This window comes from Stenella coeruleoalba (assembly GCF_951394435.1).
Source record: "Stenella coeruleoalba genome assembly, chromosome: 1".
Lineage (NCBI taxonomy): Eukaryota > Metazoa > Chordata > Mammalia > Artiodactyla > Delphinidae > Stenella > Stenella coeruleoalba.
In genome coordinates, this window is record NC_137169.1 from 36,855,074 (window position 1) to 36,879,669 (window position 24,596).

At 39.3% G+C, this 24,596-nt stretch overlaps 1 protein-coding gene across 1 annotated transcript in view; it reads right to left on the reverse strand.

Moving 5' to 3' along the window:
* ZSWIM5 (zinc finger SWIM-type containing 5) overlaps positions 1–24,596 on the reverse strand; it is a 260,178-nt gene that overhangs the window by 76,795 nt on the left and 158,787 nt on the right. The window contains exon 2 of the mRNA XM_079903847.1: positions 2,276–2,632. Within this exon, the coding sequence (XP_079759973.1) occupies positions 2,276–2,632 (357 nt within the window). The remainder of the gene's footprint in view (positions 1–2,275; positions 2,633–24,596) is intronic.

The following is a 24,596-nucleotide window of genomic DNA, read 5'->3' on the forward strand; positions in this document are numbered from 1 at the left end:
AACAAAGAGTAGCCCCTGCTCACCGCAACTAGAGAAAGCCCACATGCAGCAACGAAGACCCAACACAACCAAAATTTAAAAAAAAAAAAGCAGGTAGCTAGCAGTTTTAGAAATTTTATTCCTGCTTTTTAAAGTCTGTTTTGGTGAAGAGTAGGGCTTGAGAGAGAGGAGACGGAAGATGTTCTAGGTGTTTATACATTTAGCAGGGAACAGAAACAGGACTTCAAAGATCATCTCTATGCTAATAACTCCAAAATTCTGACTTTTGTCCTTAGCTCCAGATCCAACACCCAATTTTGTATCAGAAATCTTCACCTAAGTGTTCTACAAGCACCTCAAACTTAAACTGAATTCGTCTTCCTCCTAAATTTATCCCTCCCCTTACGTTCCCTAAGTGAATGGCAACATTATTGTCAAATCCAGCCATCGTAGCTGGACATTCTGGAACTGAGTTTTTTCTCATCTTCCTCTTCTTCACTCCCCACCCATCCTACACACCTGGATGTTGAATCCAGTCCACCTTGCCTCTAAGATATCTCCACTCCTCGCCCTCATCATTTTCAGTATCACTGCCTATATCAGCACTGGTTATTAGAAATATATTAAGAAAGACCTTGTGGAATACTAGGGAACCTGGGGTAGAAAGCTAATATTAGTCTGGAATAAACACAGGTACAGAAGTAGTAGTTCCTGGGGAAGGTTGAGAATAACATCTCAAGTTCACTCTGGCAACTTAGACTAATTTCAGACATATAATAAGATGCTGAGATGGGAGGTATAATGAGGAATAAAGATTGCTTCAGCACAGTGGTAAAGGGGAAAGAGGGTTGCTTTGGTGACAGTGGTGATGAACAAGGCAGGTGCAATACAGGCACTCAACCAAGGTGGTTAGTTCAAGAAAAAGGCAAGAGAGCTTGGATATAGGCAAAAATTCTGAGAAAGAGCTAGTGGGAATGATGCATGAAAGTAGGCCATAACCCAGCTGTGGTGTTACAGACCTGGAGCTGAACTCAGGTCCCTAAGAACTCTAGACTTAAGGAGGTCAGAGAAATAGAACAGGCTCCCTATGTGGGATAAGAAGATATATATATATATATAGTTACTCTTTAACAGTATCTCTCAAATAGAGCTCAGTTACCATGTAAACACTACAACTTTGAGGATAAAACAACAGAAGATTATTTCGGCTAGTTAGCGAGAGTTCCTGGAAGCCTGTCTGACTATCCTTATTTCTGAGGAGTGGTGAGGCTGTGTGTAGGACTTGATTAGCTCTATTGGGCAACTGGGAAAAGCAGGCCCTTTGGCACATACCATAGTATTATACAGGCCATTCACCTGGCCTCACTGCCTTGTTCACGCTAATACCAAAGTTTCTTCTAAAAATAGAGAGGTAGTATAGAGAAGCATTAAAAACCTGAGTTCTGAAATCAGGTGAGCCTAGGTTATAAATAATTTCCTTATTTATAAAATGGAAATGGTTATAATACCTACCTCACAGGATAGTTTTGAAAACTAAATGAATTAACATATATAAACATGTATAAAATCTCTTGCATGATGCCTGGAACATAGTAGGACCTAACCAACAAAATGAAAAATTGGCTCATATAGCTCCTCTTCTCAAAATTCTTCAACGGTTTCCTGTGATTAAATATCTACAACCTGGCTTCATAATAAATGCAAGCATTTATTTCAGACTTAGCTGTCTTTTCTACTAGATTATAAGCAATTTGAAGGCAGGAACCATGTCTGTTTTATGCTCTCAACAATCAGCGCTACCACTTGCACAGTGTAGGTACTCAACATATCCTTGTTGAATGAGTAAGTGAACATAATATCTTTCTCCATCCATAAACCCTCCCATTACATAGCTCATAAACACAATGCTAGCAGATGCTCTTTGGAATAACCTTGATGCTATGCAGGTTCCTGAAATGTTAAGGAATTCTCATATCCATTTCAGTTCACTGAATGGCACTAATTATTTTATGCTTTCTCTCACTCCTGAATATCCCAGGCTCCTGGAGCAGGGATTGTAAGGACAAATGAAGTCCATAAACTAGATCAATATGTAACTCTAACATTCTCTGTCCTTTTTTGCCAAACCTTTATGAGGTGGACAATTGGATTGCTTTAAGAAACAGAGTTAATAAATAGTTTGGATAGAATGAACTGATTAAGGTTGAGTGATTACAATGGCAAATGTATCCCAATCTCTAAACATGCAATAAAGCAACAAAATATATTTTTAGCAACAAAAATGTTGTACAATTACCGTTTACTTGGTTGATTTCGGAGTTGGAGGATAGAATCTCATCTGCCAGCTTCTGTGCAGTAGGAAGAACTTCAGTGTGGTGTGCCGTGATTAAATACTGAATAAACTTTTGTAGCTGGTCTCTATTCATCTGGAAAAGGGTTTCTGAGATAGGAAGACGCAGTTTGACTTGGTCTGGTTTACGGATCCTGTAGAGTGAGAGCGCTACCACATGGGCACAGTAGAATATGTCTTTGTTCCCACAGCCACATGCCACTGAAGTGATTTTACATCGATCAAAACTGATGGCAACTTTGTAAGTCACTGCTGGTTCAGAAGTAGTGGCCGGCTCAGTTACTGTGCCACTGAGATGGAAGCCTAAGGAAACAAAAAAGACATGTTTAGAGATTCTGTAGTAAGAAACCTGAAGGTTTTCATTTTGCATTTAAATTCATAAATTCAGAAACTATTTGCTGAGTATCTCCTACATACACAGTAGGCTCTGTCAAAGGTCAATGAAACCCAGGTATTGATTTAAAAAAAAAAAATCTATCTATCTATCTATCTATCTGTTTTGGCTGCGCCGGGTCTTAGTTGAGGCACGCAGGCTCTTAGTTGCGGCTTGCAGGCTTCTTAGTTGCAGCATGTGGACTCTTAGTGGCGGCAGGCACGTGGGATCTAGTTCCGCGACCGGGGATTGGACCCGGGCCCCCTGCACTGGAAGTGTGGAGTCTTACCCACGTGAACACCAGGTAAGTCCCCCAGGTATTGCTCTTAAGAAACACACAATCTAGAAAAAGAGTCTTTACCCTGGAGTCCATGAACCTCCAGAACTAATAAGAAAACTTTTGTTTGTACATATGTACATTCTTCTGGGAGTACATTTCATACCTTTTGTCATAGTCTCAAAAAGATTATTCAAGATCCTTGAATAAGTTAAGAACCTCGGTAGTAGATTTTGAGCTCTTTGTGGCCAAAGACAAGTCTACAAATAACGTCAGTACAATCTAGAGTAAGGTGAGCGTTATAAACGAGAGAAACCAAAAGAATGCCACAAGGAAAGACGAGGAAGATAAGGGCAACATTTCTTCCTCAAAACAAACACTTCCAAAATGGTAACCACATGGAATACCTAAAAGGCAAGAAGCCTCATAAGACGCAGAAAGCAGAGAGCTTGGTGCAGTGAGACTATGCAGTGTTAACCTCCACTCACTAGCACACAGCACCAATAATTTTGAAATGTAGAGAGAATACATTTTTAAGTTACAACTAAATTGAAAAAAGTTAAATTCAATAGAAAATTCATTCTATAATAACTGTTTATTCTTTAAATATGATTCTTCTTTGACAAAATATGTATTCAAACAATCATTCAGTCATTCAACAAAGGTTTAACAAAACTTTAAGTAACAAACTTTTTTTTTCTTACAGTACGCGGGCCTCTCACTGTTGCGGCCTCTCCCGTTGCAGAGCACAGGCTCCGGACGCGCAGGCCCAGCAGCCATGGCTCACGGGCCCAGCCACTCCGCATCGTGTGGGATCCTCCCGGACCGGGGCACGAACCCGCGCCCCCTGTATCAGCAGGCGGACTCTCAACCACTGCGCCACCAGGGAAGCCCCAGTAACAAACTTATTTTAAGTACCCCTGTTAGCCTAGGGATGCTAACACGAAAAGGAGAGGAATGTCAAATATTCGTGAAGCACCTATTATGTAGCAGAACTGTGTCGGGTGCATTTAATAATTTGTCATAATAACCTTATGAAGTTGGTATTATTTTCCTTATTTTAAAGGTATGTAAACTGAGGCTCAGAGGTGAAGGAAATTTGCCCAAGGGCCCTCAGCTGGAAAGTGATAGACCTAGGATTTGGAACCAGGTCTGACTGACTCCAAAGTTTATTTTCTTTTACTTATACTACACTACCTCTGAAAATGCCATGACAAAGTCCTTATCCTCAAAAACCACAGACAAATAAATGATTACAATATAATATACCAAACGGTATAGAGACAGGAACAAAGGTGAAGCTAATTTCATAGATTTTCTTGTTTTACTGCACTCCACACTGTGAATAGGAAAGCAATTTAAAATAATCTTATATTTGCTGGAGAAATATTTGCCAAATAATAAAAGGTGCATATGTTAGTTTCAGAGCTACCATCGTGACCTGGAGGAATTAAAAAATGAGGAGAAAAAACATTCCAAAGTTCAAGTTTCAGATAATTATGGCTAATTAAAGTAAGAATAAGTCCTAAATTTATAAGCATACCCATAAAATCTAACAAAATTAACATTACTAAAGGCATATTTAGGTCCAATCCAACGAAAGGTGCACATTACTGAAAAAGTTAATATTAATTTCCAGAGTAAGAAAAATATCAAAATTAATTGGCTAACTTCATAGCTTTCAGGTATATTTTTAAAACTTCACAGAGGCTTTTTCTCAGTTAAACTTAGTTGCAGATTTAAAAATACTGATCGTCATTTGTTCAAAGCAAAGTAGAAAAGTTATATTCAAATGTGATTAAGTATGGCTAAAGACTGCCTTCACTTTAGAACTAAGGAAGAGAACCTTCTGCAGAGTTGAGAAGTAACTCTTCTCCAGATTTCTATCCCCTGGACATAGCCAGTAGAATAACACAACAGAGAGCACATTACACTACGAATTAGGCAGCCACGATCTGTTATTTACTATGTAGTTTTGGGCGACTGACTCACTTTACAACTTTGAGCCTAAGCTTCCTCTTTAATAAGGTGGGGATAATAATCCTTGCTCTGCCTAGCTCTTAAAAGTGCTTTGTCAAACTGTAAATGTCCTAAAGATTTATTATTCATGCTTTTATGCAGTTTTTGTTAATGGGTCTTCATGTCAAGGGCATGAGACAACTTCCCCAGTGGCCAAGTTTCACAGTGGTTGAAAATCAGGGGCTAAGAAAGTACATTTTTTATTTCCCTCAGGCCCTCAGGAGTATTTAGTATATTCTTGAGAAATGACTTAAGTCCTGATGAAAAGAGACCCCATAGAAGGACTACTTTATTTTTTAACTTTTATTTTAAATTAATTAATTAATTTTTGGCTGTGTTGGGTCTTCCATTGTTGCTCACAGGCTTTCTCTAGTTGCGGTGAGCCGGGGGCTATTCTTCGTTGTGGTGCGTGGGCTTCTCATTGCAGTGGCTTCTCTTGTTGTGGAGCACGGGCTCTAGGAGCACAGGCTTCAGTAGTTGTGGCACGCAGGCTCAGTAGTTGTGGCTCACGGGCTCTAGAGTGCAGGTTCTGTAGTCATGGTGCATGGACTTAGTTGCTCCGTGGCATGTGGGATCTTCCCAGACCAGGGCTAGAATCCACGTCCCCTGCACTGGCAGGCAGTTTCCTAACCACTGTGCCACCAGGGAAGTCCCTAGAAGAACTACTTTAAAATTTCAAATAAGACAATGATGCCAATGTGGGAAAACGTTAGGTCCCAAGCCTCTGAATCTAAAAGTTGAGTATAAACATTTCTACTTGTTTGGGGGCACTTGGCCTGTAGCACAGTCTCTGAACCCAATTCTCTCATTCCTTTCCTGCATGAAAATGAATAAGAATATTGGTTAGAGTTGGGACAGAAACTATGGGTATCTTATTAAGATGTAAGCCACATGAGGGCTTTCTCTGTATACTGCTTACTGTGAAAAAGCAAAATCACTATGGCTGCACTATGAAAAACAGACTGGGGCTTCACTGGTGGCGCAGTGGTTGAGAATCTCCCTGCCAATGCAGGGGACACGGGTTCGAGCCCTGGTCTGGGAGGATCCCACATGCCGTGGAGCAACTGGGCCTGTGAGCCACAACTACTGAGCCTGCGCGTCTGGAGCCTGTCCTCCACAACAAGAGAGGCTGCGACAGTGAGAGGCCCGCGCGCCGTGATGAAGAGTGGCCCCCGCTCGCTGCAACTAGAGAAAGCCCTCGCACAGAAACGAAGACCCAACACAGGCAAAAATAAATAAATAAATAAATTTATGGAAAAACAAACAAACAAAAAACAGATTGGACCTTGGCCTCCATATTTTTAAGATGAGAGGCTGGCCTAGAAGACCTCCAAGGTTCTATCTAGCACAGATATATTATGATTTCATAGTAACTATCACTAAATCTTATTATCTTTTTTAGAACCAGAGTACTTTTGGGATTTAAAGAGTATATAATAATAGCTAACCTTTATGAGTGCCTCCTATGTGTTCGGCTCTGTTCTAAGTACTTTACATGCATTAACTCATTAAATTTTCACAATTTTTATGAATTTGATAGTAGGTATAATGGTAAGCTTTATGTGTCAATTTGACTAGGCTACAGAACCCAGTTATTCAATCAAATACTAATTAATCTGGGTGTTGCTGTGGAGGTGTTTTGTAGATGTGATTAACATCTACAATCAGCTGACTTTAACTAAAGGAAATTATCCTTACTAATGTGGGTGGGTCTTGTTCAATCAGCTGAAAGGCCTTATAGGCAAAACTGAGGTTTCTCTGTGAAAGAAGAAATTTTGCCTTAAGACTATAGCATCAGATTCTGACCAAGAATTACCAGCCTGATGGCCTGGAAACATATACTATATATGTATATACAGTTATCTCCTACTGATTCTGTTTCTCTGGAAAACCCTGACTGGTTACTATTATTATTCCCATTTTATGTATGAGGAAACAAGCACAGAGAGACTTGCTCAAGGTCATTCTGCTAGTAAGTGGCAAAGCCAAGATACACACCCAGGCAGTCTGGCTCAAAAGCCCATACTCTGAACTATTACATTATACTGCCTCTGTATAATACTGTGTTGTATGGCAATCAATACCACATTTATATAAACTGTAAAACAACTATAAAACTAGAAACATTATTAGAAAATAACTTCTATGTTTACTGAAATTCTACAATTTCAATTTTTATAGCATTGGTAATGGTTTGAACTTCTAGGTTAATCTGGAATTACAGACAAAATGTTGAATATCAATTTAGATTCCATCTGTCTCCACAGCAGGTCAATGTTAAAACAACGGAGAAACTTTCTGAAAAATATTTTTCAAAAGCTAGTTAGACATGGCTCCCTAGAGGCTTTGATTAAGGTCCATGATGCTCTTGGGATCATGTTCATTTGAGTTAGGTAAATCTTTGGGCTCCATCAGCTGTATTAACAGTGGTATAGCTCATGCTCCGGGCCTAAACCCATTTGAAAGGCAGAAGGTTCTGGGTGGCTCCGTGTAAGTTTCCTTGCTGGGAGTTCCTTTTTCCCTTATTATAACCTAGTAACCCTTTTTTCAAGATTAATTACTCCTGAGAATAAAGCTACATAGAGGTTCAATGTAGTATTTCTTTCCCATTGCAAACCTAACTGCCATCAATAATCTGCTGATTTAAGCAAACATGTAGAAGCCTAATTTTAAAAAATTTCTGTAAAGAGTAAGACGCGGAGATCACCTTCCTCCCCACAGATACACCAGAAATACATCTAGACGTGGAACAACTCTTACAGAACACCTACTGAACGCTGGCAAAAGACCTCAGACCTCCCAAAAGGCAAGAAACCCCGCAAGTACCTGGGTAGGGAAAAAGAAAAAAGAATAAACAGAGACAAAAGGATAGGGACGGGACCTGCACCAGTGGGAGGGAGCTGTGAAGGAGGAAAGGTTTCCACACACTAGGAAGCCCCTTCGCGGGCGGAAACTGCGGGTGGTGGAGGGGAAACGCTTCGGAGCTGCGGAGGAGAGCACAGCAACAGCGGTGCGGGGGGCAAAGCGGAGAGATTCCCGCACAGAGGATCGGTGCCGACCGTAACTCACCAGCCCGAGAGGCTTGTCTGCTCACCCGCCGGGGCGGGCGGGGCTGGGAGTTGAGGCTCGGGCTTCGGTCGGAGCGCAGGGAGAGGACTGGGGTTGGCGGCGTGAGCACTGCCTGCAAGGGGTTAGTGCGCCACGGCTAGCCGGGAGGGAGTCTGGGGAAAAGTCTGGACCTACCGAAGAGGCAAGAGACTTTTTCTTCCCTCTTTGTTTCCTGGTGCGCGAGGCGAGGGGATTAAGAACGCTGCTTAAAGGAGCTCCAGAGAAGGGCGCGAGCCACGGCTAACAGCGCGGACCCCAGAGACGGGCTTGAGATGCTAAGGCTGCTGCTGCCGCCACCAAGAAGCCTGTGTGCAAGCACAGGTCACTATCCACATCCCCTTCCAGGGAGCCTGTGCAGCCCGCCACTGCCAGGGTCCCGGGATCCAGGGACAACTCTCCCGGGAGAACGCACGGCACGCCTCAGGCTGGTGTAACATCACGCCGGCCTCTGCCGCCGCAGGCTCGCCCCGCACTCCGTGCCCCTCCCTCCCCCAGGCCTGAGTGAGCCAGAGCCCCTGAATCAGCGGCTCCTTTAACCCCGTTCTGTCTGAGTGAAAAACAGACACCCCCTTGGCGACCTACACGCAGAGGCGGGGCCAAATCCAAAACTGAGCCCCTGGGAGCTGTGAGAACAAAGAAGAGAAAGGGAAATCTCTCCCAGCAGCCTCAGGAGCAGCGGATTAAAGCTCCACAATCAACTTGATGTACCCTGCATCTGTGGAATACATGAATAGACAACGAACCATCCCAAATTAAGGAGGTGGACTTTGAGAGCAAGATTTATGATTTTTTCCCCTTTTCCTCTTTCTGTGAGTGTGTATGTGCATGCTTCTGTGTGAGATTTTGTCTGTATAGCTTTGCTTCCACCATTTGTCTGAGGGTTCTATCCGTCTGTTTTTTTAAAAAATTTTTTCTTCATAATTACTTTTTATTTTAATAACTTTATTTTATTTTACTTTATCTTCTTTCTTTCTTTCCTTCCTTCCCTCCTTTAGACAACGAATCATCCCAAATTGAGGAGGTGGACTTCGAGAGCAAGATTTATGATTTTTTCCCCTTTTCCTCTTTTTGTGAGTGTGTATGTGTATGCTTCTGTGTGAGATTTTGTCTGTATAGCTTTGCTTCCACCATTTGTCCCAGGGTTTTCTATGCATCTGTTTTTTTTTGTTGGTTTTTGGGTTTTATTCTCTTAATTTTTTTTTATTTTAATGACTTTATTATATTTTACCTTTATTTTATTTTACTTTATCTTCTTTCTTTCTTTTTTCTTTCCTTCCCTCCTTCTTCCATCCTACCTCCCCCCCTCCCTCCCTCCTTTCTTTCTTTCTTCCTACTTCTACTAATTCTTTCTTTCTACTTTTTCTCCCTTTTCTTCTGAGCCATGTGGATGAAAGGCTCTTGGTGCTGCAGCCAGGAGTTAGTGCTGTGCCTCTGAGGTGGGAGAGCCAACTTCAGGACACTGGTCCACAAGAGACCTCCCAGCTCCACATAATATCAAATGGCGAAAATCTCCCAGAGATCTCCATCTCAACACCAGTACTCAGCTTCACTCAACGACCAGCAAGCTACAGTGCTGGACATCCTATGCCAAACAACTAGCAAGACAGGAACACAACCCCATCCATTAGCACAGAGCTGCCCAAAATCATAATAAGTCCACAGACACCCCAAACACACCACCAAACGTGGACCTGCCCACCAGAAAGACAAGATCCAGACTCATCCACCAGAACACAGGCACTAGTACCCTCCACCAGGAAGCCTACACAACCAACCTTAGCCACTGGGGACAGACACCAAAAATAACAGGAACTACAAACCTGCAGCCTGCAAAAAGGAGAACCCAAACACAGTAAGATAAGCAAAATGAGAAGAGAGAAAAACACACAGCAGATGAAGGAGCAAGATAAAAACCCACCAGACCTAACAAATGAAGAGGAAATAGGCAGTCTACCTGAAAAAAATTCAGAATAATGATAGTAAAGATGATCCAAAATCTTGGAAATAGAATAGACAAAATGCAAGAAACATTTAACGAGGACCTAGAAGAACTAAAAATGAAACAAACAATGATGAACAACACAATAAATGAAATGAAAAATACTCTAGATGGGATCAATAGCAGAATAACTGAGGCAGAAGAATGGATAAGTGACCTGGAAGATAAAATAGTGGAAATAACTACTGCAGAGAAAAATAAAGAAAAAAGAATGAAAAGAACTGAGGATAGTCTCCAAGACCTCTGGGACAACATTAAACGCACCAACATTTGAATTATGGGGGTTCCAGAAGAAGAAGAGAAAAAGAAAGGGACTGAGAAAATCTTTGAAGAGATTATAGTTGAAAACTTCCCTAATATGGGAAAGGAAATAGTTAATCAAGTCCAGGAAGCACAGAGAGTCCCATACAGGATAAATCCAAGGAGAAATATGCCAAGACATATTAATCAAACTGTCAAAAATTAAATACAAAGAAAACATATTAAAAGAAGCAAGGGAAAAACAACAAATAACACACAAGGGAATCCCCATAAGGTTAACAGCTGACCTTTCAGCAGAAACTCTGCAAGCCAGAAGGGAGTGGCAGGACATATTGAAAGTGATGAAGGAGAAAAACCTGCAACCAAGATTACTCTACCCAGCAAGGATCTCATTCAGATTTGATGGAGAAATTAAAACCTTTACACACAAGCAAAAGCTGAGAGAGTTCAGCACCACCAAACCAGCTCTACAACAACTGCTAAAGGAACTTCTCTAGGCAAGAAACACAAGAGAAGGAAAAGACCTACAATAACGAACCCAAAACAATTAAGAAAATGGGAATGGGAACATACATATCGATAATTACCTTAAATGTAAATGGACTAAATGCTCCAACCAAAAGACATAGACTGGCTAAATGGATACAAAAACAAGACGCATATATTTGCTGTCTACAAGAGACCCACTTCAGACCTAGAGACACATACAGACTGAAAGTAAGGGAATGGAAAAAGGTATTTCATGCAAATGGAAACCAAAAGAAAGCTGGAGTAGCAATTCTCATATCAGACAAAATAGACTTTAAAATAAAGACTATTAGAAGAGACAAAGAAGGACACTACATAATGATCAAGGGATTGATCCAAGAAGAAGATAAAACAATTGTAAATATTTATGCACCCAACATAGGAGTACCTCAATACATAAGGCAAATACTAACAGCCATAAAAGGGGAAATCGACAGTAACACATTCATAGTAGGGGACTTTAACACCCCACTTTCACCAATGGACAGATCATCCAAAATGAAAATAAATAAGGAAACACAAGCTTTAAATGATACATTAAACAAGATGGACTTAATTGATATGTATAGGACATTCTATCCAAAAAAAACCAGAATACACATTTCTCTCTAGTGCTTACGGAACATTCTCCAGGATAGATCATATCTTGGGTCACAAATCAAGCCTTGGTAAATTTAAGAAAATTGAAATTGTATCAAGTATCTTTTCCGACCACAAGGCTATGAGACTAGATATCAATTACAGGAAAAGATCTGTAAAAAATACAAACACATGGAGGCTAAACAATACACTACTTAATAACGAAGTGATCACTGAAGAAATCAAAGAGGAAATCAAAAAATACCTAGAAACAAATGACAATGGAGACACGACAACACAAAATCTATGGGATGCAGCAAAAGCAGTTCTCAGAGGGAAGTTTATAGCAATACAATCCTACCTTAAGAAACAGGAAACATCTCGAATAAACAACCTAAACTTGCACCTAAAGCAATTAGAGAAAGAAGAACAAAAAACCCACAAAGTTAGCAGAAGGAAAGAAATCATAAAAATCAGATCAGAAATAAATGAAAAAGAAATGAAGGAAACTATAGCAAAGATCAATAAAACTAAAAGCTGGTTCTTTGAGAAGATAAACAAAATTGATAAACCACTAGCCAGACTCATCAAGAAAAAAAGAGAGAAGACTCAAATCAATAGAATTAGAAATGAAAAAGGAGAAGTAACAACTGACACTACAGAAATACAAAAGATCATGAGAGATTACTACAAGCAACTCTATGCCAATAAAATGGACAACCTGGATGAAATGGACAAATTCTTAGAAAGGCACAACCTGCCAAGACTGAATCAGGAAGAAATAGAAAATATGAACAGATCAATCACAAGCACTGAAATTGAAACTGTGATTAAAAATCTTCCAACAAACAAAAGCCCAGGACTAGATGGCTTCACAGGCAAATTCTATCAAACATTTAGAGAAGAGCTAACACCTATCCTTCTCAAACTCTTCCAAAATATAGCAGAGGGAGGAACACTCCCAAATTCCTTCTACGAGGCCACCATCACCCTGATACCAAAACCAGACAAGGATGTCACAAAGAAAGAAAACTACAGGCCAATATCACTGATGAACATAGATGCAAAATTCCTCAACAAAATACTAGCAAACAGAATCCAACAGCACATTAAAAGGATCATACACCATGATCAAGCGGGGTTTATTCCAGGAATGCAAGGAGTCTTCAATATATGCAAATCAATCAACGTGATACACCATATTAACAAACTGAAGGAGAAAAACCATATGATCATCTCAATAGATGCAGAGAAAGCTTTTGACAAAATTCAACACCCATTTATGATAAAAACCCCGCAGAAAGTAGGCATAGAGGGAACTTTCCTCAACATAATAAAGGCCATATATGTCAAACCCACAGCCAACATCGTTCTCAATGGTGAAAAACTGAAAGCATTTCCACTAAGATCAGGAACAAGACAAGGTTGCCCACTCTCACCACTATTATTCAACATAGTTTGGGAAGTTTTAGCCACAGCAATCAGAGAAGAAAAGGAAATAAAAGGAATCCAAATCAGAAAAGAAGAAGTAAAGCTGTCACTCTTTGCAGATGACATGATACTATACATAGAGAATCCTCAAGATGCTACCAGAAAACTACTAGAGCTAATCAATGAATTTGGTAAAGTAGCAGGATTCAAAATTAATGCACGGAAATCTCTGGCATTCCTGTACACTAAGGATGAAAAATCTGAAAGTGAAATCAAGAAAACACTCCCATTTACCACTGCAACAAAAAGAATAAAATATCTAGGAATAAACCTACCTAAGGAGACAAAAGACCTGTATGCAGAAAATTATAAGACACTGATGAAAGAAGTTAAAGATGATACAAATAGATGGAGAGATATACCATGTTCTTGGATTGGAAGAATCAACATTGTGAAAATGACTCTACTACCCAAAGCAATCTACAGATTCAATGCAATCCCTATCAAACTACCACTGGCATTTTTCACAGAACTAGAACAAAAAATTTCACAATTTGTATGGAAACATAAAAGACCCTGAATAGCCAAAGCAATCTTGAGAACAAAAAACGGAGCTGGAGGAATCAGGCTCCCTGACTTCAGACTATACTACAAATCTACAGTCATCAAGACAATATGGTACTGGCACAAAAATAGAAAGATAGATCAATGGAACAGGATAGAAAGCCCAGAGATAAACCCACGCACATATGGCCACCTTACCTTTGATAAAGAAGGCAGGAATCTACAGTGGAGAAAGGACAGCCTCTTCAATAAGTGGTGCTGGGAAAACTGGACAGGTACATGTAAAAGTATTAGATTAGATTACTCCCTAACACCATACACACAAATAAGCTCAAAATGGATTAAAGACCTAAATATAAGGCCAGAAACTATCAAACTCTTAGAGGAAAACATAGGCAGAACACTCTATGACATAAATCACAGCAAGATCCTTTTTGACCCACCTGCTAGAGAAATGTAAATAAAACCAAAAACAAACAAATGGGACCTAATGAAACTTAAAAGCTTTTGCATAGCAAAGGAAACCATAAAGAAGACCAAAAGACAACCCTCAGAATGGGAGAAAATATTTGCAAATGAAGCAACTGACAAAGGATTAATCTCCAAAATTTATAAGCAGCTCATGCAGCTTAATTACAAAAAAACAAACAACCCACTCCAAAAATGGGCAGAAGACCTAAATAGACATTTCTCCAAAGAAGATATGCAGACTGCCAACAAACACATGAAAGAATGCTCAACATCACTCATCATTAGAGAAATGCAAATCAAAACTACAATGAGATATCATCTCACACCAGTCAGAATGGCCATCATCTAAAAATCTAGAAACAATAAATGCTGGAGAGGGTGTGGAGAAAAGGGAACCCTCTTGCACTGTTGGTGGCAATGTAAATTGATACAGCCACTATGGAGAACAGTATGGAGGTTCCTTAAAAAACTACAAATAGAACCACCATATGGCCCAGCAATCCCACTGGGCATATACTCTGAGAAAAACATAATTCAAAAAGAGTTGTGTACCAAAATGTTCATTGCAGCTCTATTTACAATAGCCCGGAGATGGAAACAACCTAAGTGTCCATCATCGGATGAATGGATAAAGAAGATGTGGCACATATATACAATGGAATATTACTCAGCCATAAAATGAAACGAAATTGAGCTACTTGTAATGAGGTGGATAGACCTAGAGTCTGTCATACAGAGTGAAGTAAGTCAGAAAGAGAGAGACAAATACCGTATGTTAACACATATATATGGAATTTAAGAAAAAAAAATGTCATGAAGAACCTAGGGGTAAAAGAGGAATAAAGACACAGACCTACTTGAGAATAGAATTGAAGTTATGTGGGGGGGAAGGGTAAGCTGTGACAAAGTGAGAGAGAGGCATGGATATATATACACTACCAAACATACGGTAGATAGCTAGTGGGATGCAACCGCATAGCACAGGGAGATCAGCCTGGTGGTTTGTGACCGCCTGGAGGGGTGGGATAGGGAGGGTGGGAGGGAGGGAGACACAAGAGGGAAGAGATATGGGAACATATGTATATATATAACTGATTCATTTTGTTGTAAAGCAGAAACTAACACACCATTGTAAAGCAATTATACTCCAATAAAGATGTTAAAAAAAGAGAAACATTGCATTATATAAAAAATAAATAAAAAATAAAAAATTTCTATTGAATCAGCATGTATTTATTGAATATCCTCTGTGTGCTCTTTTTACCTTTAACTCTTTTATTTGGACATTTTCAAACAAAGAAGTAGAGGGAACGCTGTATAATGAGTCCTCTACATCCATCACTCAGCTTCAACAATTATCAATACAAAGATAAACTTGTTTAACCTTTACCCTCTCCCAGCTCCTTCCCTCTCCTCCTCAATTAATTATATTGAAGTAAATCCCATAAATATCCTTTCATCAGTAAATACCTCGGTATACATTTCTAAAAGACAAGAACTTATTTTTTGTGTGTGTGCCACCCCGTGCAGCATGTGGGATCTTAGTTCCCCAACCAGGGATCAAAAACCTGCTCCCCCTGCATTGAAAGCACAGAGTCTTAACCACTGGACCACCAGGGAAGTCCCACAAGAACTAAAAATTAATAATTCCTTAATATCAAATATCCAGTATTCAGATTTCCACAACTGACTTCAAAAACAAAACAGCAAAAAACAGGAAAAGTTTGTTCAAATCAGAATACAAACAAGGTCCAGATATTACATTTGGTTGATAATGTCTCTTAAGCTACAAGTTCCTTCTCCTTCCTCTTCCCCTTCAATTATTTACTGAAAAATAATAGTTAGCTCTAGAGAGACTTGACCAGATTCAGAGTTTTGGTAAAATTACTTCACAGGTTGTGTTGCATACTTTCTAATACATCACATCAGGAGACACATCATGCCCGATGATCTTTCTTCCTGTGCTGTTAGAATTCAGCACGGGGTTCAGGTGTTGTTAGCCTGCTCCATCCATTATAAAGTTCCTCGTCAACTTTTCACCTAATAGTTTTAGTAGTCATTGATGATCATTGCCTTGATCTATTGATATTATTTCACTTGGGTGGCTTTACTTTAAAAAAGAAATTTGGCTCTCTCACATTCTCTGACTCTTAACACCTTAAACTGTAAAATAAGGAAAAAAACATAAAATGGCTAGCTCAGTGCCTGGCACATGGTGGGCTTTTAACAAAAAATGTGACAGAAACAACCACAAAAATTGCTTAGAACTCATGGGAAAAACAACTACTTTATAGACAAAGTTTTCCTGAATATCAGCTTTGTGATGATCCTTCATTCATATTTTCTTAAAATATAAAAAGAAAACACATATATTGTGAAATCATCCTGCTTATCAAAATGCCCCAAAGACTTTAAAACAGTCTCTTTTTATCAGTTGTAAGTCTTGAAATGATTAAGATAATGGATGGACTGGTGGGAGAGGGAGTAGTCAGGCACATAGGGAAGCAACATGTGCTTGCTTCACTAGTGGCTCCCGTAGGCCGTAAAGGTCAAATGCCCATATTTCCTTCTTCCTTACAGCATGTCTTTTGGTGCAAAGCAGTCAGGGATGGTGGGTCTATTAGAGACCTGGCTTTTTGAAGAAACAGTCAGTCAATCAGGCAGCTGCTCCCCTTGTGGCCCTATCAACTTCATACACAGGGGGAAAAAAAACCTCAAGTGCTTTAACACTGAGTGAGCCCTGAATGCACCATATACTTTCAAGGAGTTCCTGTTTAGTTTTGCAAGCACTGCATCCCTCCAACCCACCCCCAAATCACAAAGCTAGCTTTGCCCTGAGAAAAAGATTTGAAAAAATTTCAACTTCCTGTTCTGTGGCTGAGGCACCTTTCCTACCTGGCCTCTACACTGTTTAGAAATTTTAGAATAAAATTGTACTGCAGTACTCCACTACATATCACAATGGCTCTGATGTCTCAGCTTCCAGGAAAAAAATGACCTTCTATAAATGCCTGCTATGAGGTAAGCCCCTACCAGAATGTTATCCTATAAGTGTGCCATGTTTTCCTTGCCTTTAACATGCTCCAAGTACCATTTAGGAGTGGGAAAAGATGCAAAAAGTGTGCAGAAATGGCCTCATAGGCCCCTAATAACTGAGTTCTTTGCAGGCAGTCCTTGCTAGAGCTTGTCATGCTTAAATGTGCAACAAGAGCTCTGAGAACTTCAAGATTAGCAAGAAATTGTTAAAAATCCAGGAGTGGGGGCTTCCCTGGTGGTGCAGTGGTTAACAATCCGCCTGCCAGTGCAGGGAACATGGGTTTGATCCCTGGTCCGGGAAGATCCCATGTGTTGTGGAGCAACTAAGCCCGTGCGCCACAACTACTGAGCCCGAGTGCTGCAACCAGTGAAGCCTGTACGCCTAGAGCCCATGTTCTTCAACAAGAGAAGCCACCGCTATAAGAAGCCCACACACCGCAACGAAGAGTAGCCCCCACTTGCCGCAACTAGAGAAAGCACACTCACAGCAACAAAGACCCAACGCAGCCCCCACAAAAAACTCCAGGAGTGCTCATGGCTTAAGAGCTCTTATTCTCCTGCCTTCTAAACTAAACGGTGGCACAAGAGGAAATTGAAAAGACTGAAATTGTTTACTTAACATTTCTTTTCCAGCATCAGTGCTGGGGAATCCAGGGCATGGGCTGGACCCAACCTTGGACTAAACAGAAAGTACCAAGGACCAGTTTTATACTTGAGGAAAATATAAATAAAATGTCTCTTTCCCAAATAAGGAAATCCTATGTTCTTCATGGCTTTGCTCAAATATCACCTCCATATGAAACTCTATCTGGTGCCCCAGTTGCTAAACTGAATCATGTTTTTTTGTTTTTTCATTGGAGTATAGTTGATTAACAATGTTGTGATAGTTTCAGATGTACAGCAAAGTGATAAACTGAATCATATTAAATGAAGAAACTTTAACATTTGTGCCTATGGAGCTTACAGTTTAGTTCACAAGAAAGCATTTTACCCAGAATCAACTAATAAAGGACCGAAGAGATAATAATTTCACAGATGAAGAACAGGCTCAGAGATGTTATGCAATTTGCAGCTTGTAATCATTTACACGATTATAGTCATGATAACAGAAATTAAAATGACCATAAATTCACATTCTGAAACATTTTAGGCTTTAAAGACTAGGAAAAATAAGCTTGTGAAGAGTTTCCTTCAAATTAATATACTTCCTGAATACAGTCAAATTGCTTACTTTGATCTAAAAAGAACCAAAATAAATAACTTTTAATCACAAACAGTTTTTGAGCACTTACCATGTGTTCTTTTACAAACATTGCATCATTTAATCCTCACCACAATGTTATGTGTTTAGTACTATTATCCCCATTTTTTGTGAAGAAACTGAAGCTTAGAGAAATTATTCAATTTGCCTAAGTTTACACAGCCTGTAAATGGCAGAGCTAGGATTTGAACCCAGGCATTCCGGCTTCAGAGTCTAAGCTCCTAACAACCACATTTTATTTCTATTATAGTGTTTCCCAAACACCAACTTCATTTTCCTGGCTTAGGAAAATCGGAGTGATGTTTGGTACTGCTCCTTAAACTTTTTTTTTGTAAAAATTAGTACATTGCTAAATCATACTAATTCAATTTTCATCCTTTGTTTACATACAGTCAGCTACTATGATACTAAGTTACCAAACTGATAGAAAAATGGAATCCTAACAGGGACAAATGGCAGAGAATATGCAAAATGTATTCAATCTGGTAACCCAAAAGTTACAGCACATGTCTTCCTCTTAGAGACTACAAGAAATTTGAAGAGCCAAAACACATAAAGATGTTAATTTCTCTCTTTTTAAAAAGTATCTTAAGGTTAATTCATTCATTAAACTAATAACTATTTAAGATCTACTATGTTAGGTCCCAAGGATACATCTGTGAAAAGACCAAATGATCCCTGACTTTATGGCATTTATAGTGTAGCTGGGGAGACAGATATTAAACAACTAAGTCCACAGAAAATTATTTAATTTTAATTGTGAAGAAGTACAGAATGATAGAATAGCATATAATATGGAAGACCTGACCTGGTTTAGCATTTTGAGCAGAATTTTATAGAATAAATCAGAATTAACTAGGTGAAAGGATGGGGAATGCAGAGTAGTGGTAAAGAGGACTCCAGGTAGAAAACAAAAAGTACATATGCAGAGGGGAAAAGAAGGCTATGCAGAGGTGCTAAGGCCAAGAGGAACATGGAATGTTCAAAGAACGGAAAGAAGACCAGCATCGGAAAGCCAACAGGGAGCGAGATAAAGGGGCATACAATGAGGCTGGAGAAGCAGGCAGGAGCCATGGCTCTGGGATGCATCCTAGCTCCTGCCTCTGCTCCATATCCAAGAGGGTCACTAAATCCTGTGGATTCTGCCTCCTAAGTATCTCTCCATTCTAGTGCCTCTCCTTTAACTCCGCTAACACTGCCTCAGCCCAAGATCATAATAATCTCCTGCTTGGATTAACTAATCTTCCTGCCTGCAAGTCTTATTCCCTCTACCCACCTTCCATAACATCAGCAGAATGATCTTCCTAAAACAAAATCATGTCATTCCTACTAAACTGTGACCTATTCATTTCACAGTCTTGGTATCTAACACAGAGTCTGGCATAGAAAAAACATTTATAAAAATGTTTCCTTAAAATCTTTCAAATGGTTCCTCACTGATTATAGGGTAAAGTTCAAACTTATGATGTGGCCTCTTTATATCTCTTCAGACTTGCTTCCTGCCACTTCTCAAAGCACTAAACACACTAAACTACTTGCAGATTCTTGATTATGCAGTGTTTTCTTAGCCTCTATGTCCCCATACCAGGTGTGACCTTCTCACCTCCTTATCCTTAATTCTCAACTCAAATGATACCTACACTGGGGAATCTTCCCTGATCTCCCTGGAGAATTAAATGCTTCTTCTTGAGCTCTCAATTTTTATCAGTCATATCTCTTACAGCACTTGACATCAGTGTAATAGTTTTTATATTTGCCTTTTCCCTTTAGATTGTGAACTCCTTGAAAGCAGAGGTTATATCTTTTTCACCTCTATATTTTCATTTCAGGCACATTTTAAGGGTTTCATAAGTATTTGTTTATGGATGAATGAATAAATGAACACTAGACTGAATCTTTAATTTATATATCCACATTCATGATTCACAGAGAATTAAGCATGTTTACAAAATTCTTGATTTTATGATTTAAAAAAATCAGTGAATAATTAAACAATTTTGCTGGGATGGTGAGCAAAGTAACAAGTTAATAATAGTGAAGCATAAGATTATTTTCCATAATTCATATTTATGCCTCAAATGGACAGCTGTTATGCTTCTGCCAATTTTCGAACTCTTTTCTAAAATATAAACTATGAGCAATTTATTAGTTAACAATTACTGGATATTTACTATGTGCCAGAGAGTGTTCTAAGTATTGATACTTTCCATGTATTAACTAATTAAACCCTCACAACAGCTCTACAAGATAGGTTTATTTATTAGTCACCTTTTTCAGATGAGGAAACTGAGGCTCAGAGAGGTAAAGGAACTTGTCTAAGAGCACACATTCTGTAAAAGGTTGAGTTGGGATTTGCACTCTTAGCTAGTACAATATATGGAATATGACTATGCAGTTTAAATTATGTATACAAAATTTTATAAAAGTAATTAGCAAGCACAGTTCTACAAAGATGCTCTAATGACAAGTCAGTAAACTCTGATGTTTGCCTGATTTCCTGGGCAATTGTTCAAGGCAACTGAAACTGACAAGTGCTCTGTGATGCTCTCACAGTTGGAATGAAGATAGGTTTATGAATTTATCTGTACAAGACAATGTCTCAGCACAGTGAGTGAATCATCTGAAAGTTCTAAAGGAAAGCACTTCTCAGTACAGCCCTCTGACACCATTCAAAGTCTTTTGTGTTTCCGAGTGCAAGAAAGCCTCTAGTAAAGCTTGGGCAATTAAAACCACTTTGCTCATTGCTCTTTTGATTCACCAGACCCTTGAGCAGGTGCTAATGCATGAAAATGAATGTAGTTTCAGCCAATGGCAGGGAAAAGGAGAGCTGTGGTTTACAAAAAGAATAATTTTTCTTATAGTCAGTTTAAGTGCATACACACACACAGATATACAAACTAGGTAACTCCTTTGAATGAGAACGCTTTCCTCTTGAATAAATTTGGTTTTGATGAAACTATGTAGTATAGATTAGACTTTCTCACTTAATTCTTGTCTCCTGGAAGGCCAAAGCAGTATACTAGCAGCCACTCTTTTTCCTTTCTGTCACCTAGCAAAATGGTAGTCACACAAAGGCTTAAAACAGTGCAAGTGACATCCTCAAAATAACTAATTTCCCTTCTAGAAAACCTGACTCAAAAGCTGGGTAACTACTGCCTAAACAAGAGCACTGGAATGGCTCTGTGGACTCACACTGTTATATACAGAGCTAAAGAATCAGGGTGCTTGAGGTCTAATTCCAATACCCCTCAATTCCTCTTTGCCTCAGTTTCTTAATTATGCAAATAGACATTGTAATACTTATATGCCTACCAGATTCATGTGAAAGTAATTTGTAAAGAACATATTTCCCAGAGAAATGTGTTTGCTATCATTCAATAGTGATCCCAACTGGCCAGAGCCAGCACCTATATAAGTTCACAAGAAGCAGATGGCGCCCACAGACTGGGTGAGGGTGCAAGAGATTGCAAAGTGAGGAGCAGTATTGTTATTCGGGAATACAAATGATGCTGCCCTATTACCCTGAGAGCTATTTGGTTTGTTTGTATTAGAGAGGTCACCCTAAGCTTCTCAGAGCAGCTGAGTAAGCTGGAGGGCCCTTCTTGTGGCCATCTGCTCCCCTCCCAGACTCCTCTGGCAAATCAAGAGGTTTTTCCTTGTATTAACCTCTGAAGAGCAGCCATAGGCCCTTCTCAGCATCAGCTTCAGCAAGCAATGGTCTCCGCTCTCCATCTGTCCCAGCAACACAGTTAAAGAACAATGAGGCTTCCCAAGCCCAGGTACTCACTTAGAGATACCCGTGCATTACCTAGTTTTCCAGTACTCTTTTACTTGGATCTCTATTAAGGGGATTAGGTGTATATTTTAAAAGATTAAATTATTTTTTTGTTATTTTAGAAACATTTTATTTAGAAAAAATAAAATGGGAATGATTTGTCCGGAAGATTCATTTACAAATCTAATATGCATAAAACATAATCACTTTAAAAATGATAAATTCATGATAAATTCATTCCCCCTACCCCAACCACTCTGTGGAGCAGAAGACTTATAGAACAAGCTGTCTTGTATATTGATGGACAATCAATCTATTCAGAACTGCAGATCAGATTCGCTCCTCAGTTCACAGATTGGGAAAAAATATTACACCCTTTAAGCAGTTATCCGCAGAAACAATGTGTACATATACAAGGTACACATGTTGCCAAAAGGGATGTTATAGGCTAATAATTACCACCTGGGTTATTGATTTGAACAGAGAAAAGGGCAAAATACAATTGTAAAATGATTTCAGAAATTACTTTACTCCATTTAGTAGTCTATATCAATGGGGGAAAATAAAAATCAAACAATAAATTGTTTTTCAAAAGGAAAAGGAGGGATTTCCCTGGTGCTCCAGCTGTTAAGACTCCACACTCCAATGCAGGGGGCCCGGGTTTGATCCCTGGTCAGGGAACTGGGTCCTGCATGCCGCAACTAAAAGATCCTGCATGCCGCAACGAAGATCCCGCGTGCCGCAAATGGAGACCCGGCACAGCTAAATAAATATATTTTTTAAAAAAACAAAACACAAAAAGAAAAGGATACCCATAGGTGTTTTTGATCAACCACAATATTGAGTGATGAACTGTTTATTTTTGAGAGTCTTCGAAAGAGTATTCAGATTTATATTAAAGCATTAAAAATTACCCAGATATCCTTTTCCAAGAGGAAAAAGTTCTGGCTGCTTCTTTGAGACTGTATACACTGAATCAAGTCATCAGAATATACTGAAATTATACTAAAATGAGGTAATATATAGCACTTAGAATAGTGTCTGGCATACCATAAATACTCAAAAAATGTTATTATTATGTTAGTATTCCGACTATAACTGCAGTTAACTCCTTTATTCCAATATCTAAAGACCCCCTCATTTTGAGCTGAGCCTGAACCTCAAATGATTTAAAGAAAATGCCTATGCATAAATATCATTTGAACTGTAATCAAATTCTTACAGCAATCAAAAGACTAATTTTCAGGCAATCTTAATCCTCATTGTTATTAAACTCCATGACATTTTATTTCCAACATGGTCTTTTTAATATGGAGATGAATGTATATCCCACACAACATTCTTTATTTAAAGGTTTCATGTGCTAGTAAGAACACCATTCCTAACATTTACGATATTTTGGTCAAGGCCTCATATTACCCTCTAGCTTTATTATTTTGTTCCATCTTGAGACTTGACCTGTGTGGGGCAGCAAGGATGTCAAAACAAATTCAATTAGGACAATGCTTTTCATTTTGTTTAGAAACTGGAGAAAAGCATTTTTCCACATTCTACAGTAACCTGATTCCATATAAACACCAATCAAAAAGAAGACATTCTCATTAGGTCTTCACTCAGGGTTCTAAATGCATTCACATCATCCACTGGATCCAAGGAGCAGTTCTCCATTGGAAAAATCTCCAGTGTCAGCAACTCTTCTGAATCAAAATTACATTCTTACTGTACAATCCCATCAATTGGCCAGCATTTCCTTGCACCCACTGTTCTTTTGTTTTTTAATTTTTAAAAATTTATTTATTTATTATATTTATTTTTGGCTGCATTGGGTCTTTGTTGCTGCGCACGGGCTTTCTCTAGTTGCGCTGAGCAGGGGCTACTCTTCGTTGCGGTGCGCGGGCTTCTCATTGCAGTGGCTTCTCTTGTTGTGGAGCACGGGCTCTAGGCACCTGGGCTTCAGTAGTTGTGGCACACAGCCTCAGTAGTTGTGGCTTGCAGGCTCAGTAGTTGTGGTGCACAGGCTTAGTTGCTCCACGGCATGTGGGATCTTCCTGGACCAGGGCTCCAACCTGTGCCTCCTGCATTGGCAGGCGGATTCTTAACCAATGCGCCACCAGGGAAGTCCCGTCCCCACTGTTCTCATATGACTTTTAACTCCTTTGCTGCTCCAACCCCAAAGGCAGAGAACAAAATTGCTAACCAGAATGTTCCTCCTTGTGTATACTTCTTTAGAAAGATTCCCTGAATCACCTTTGGAATATCTAAATTGTGAATTGTGCATTTATGGGTTCTTATGCTCTGTGTGATGTAATTTATTTTTCTCTTCTTTAAACTGAGTTTAAATTTGTTTATAAAAGTCATGATCTGAGCTAAAGTCCAATGTACTCTGGCTTAGTCTCAGAATTATAGCACATTAGAACTCAGAAGGTATAGACATCAAGGAAAAGAAAAGCTTCCTTCTGTGAGTCAGCAAAGTTGCTTACTGAGAAGCCTGTAGGAGAAACAAAAAAGCTAGATGAAATTTTCTCCCCTATAACCCAGGTCTATATTCAAGAGTTCCTCTGTGGTTCATGTCGGGACTCTCAAAA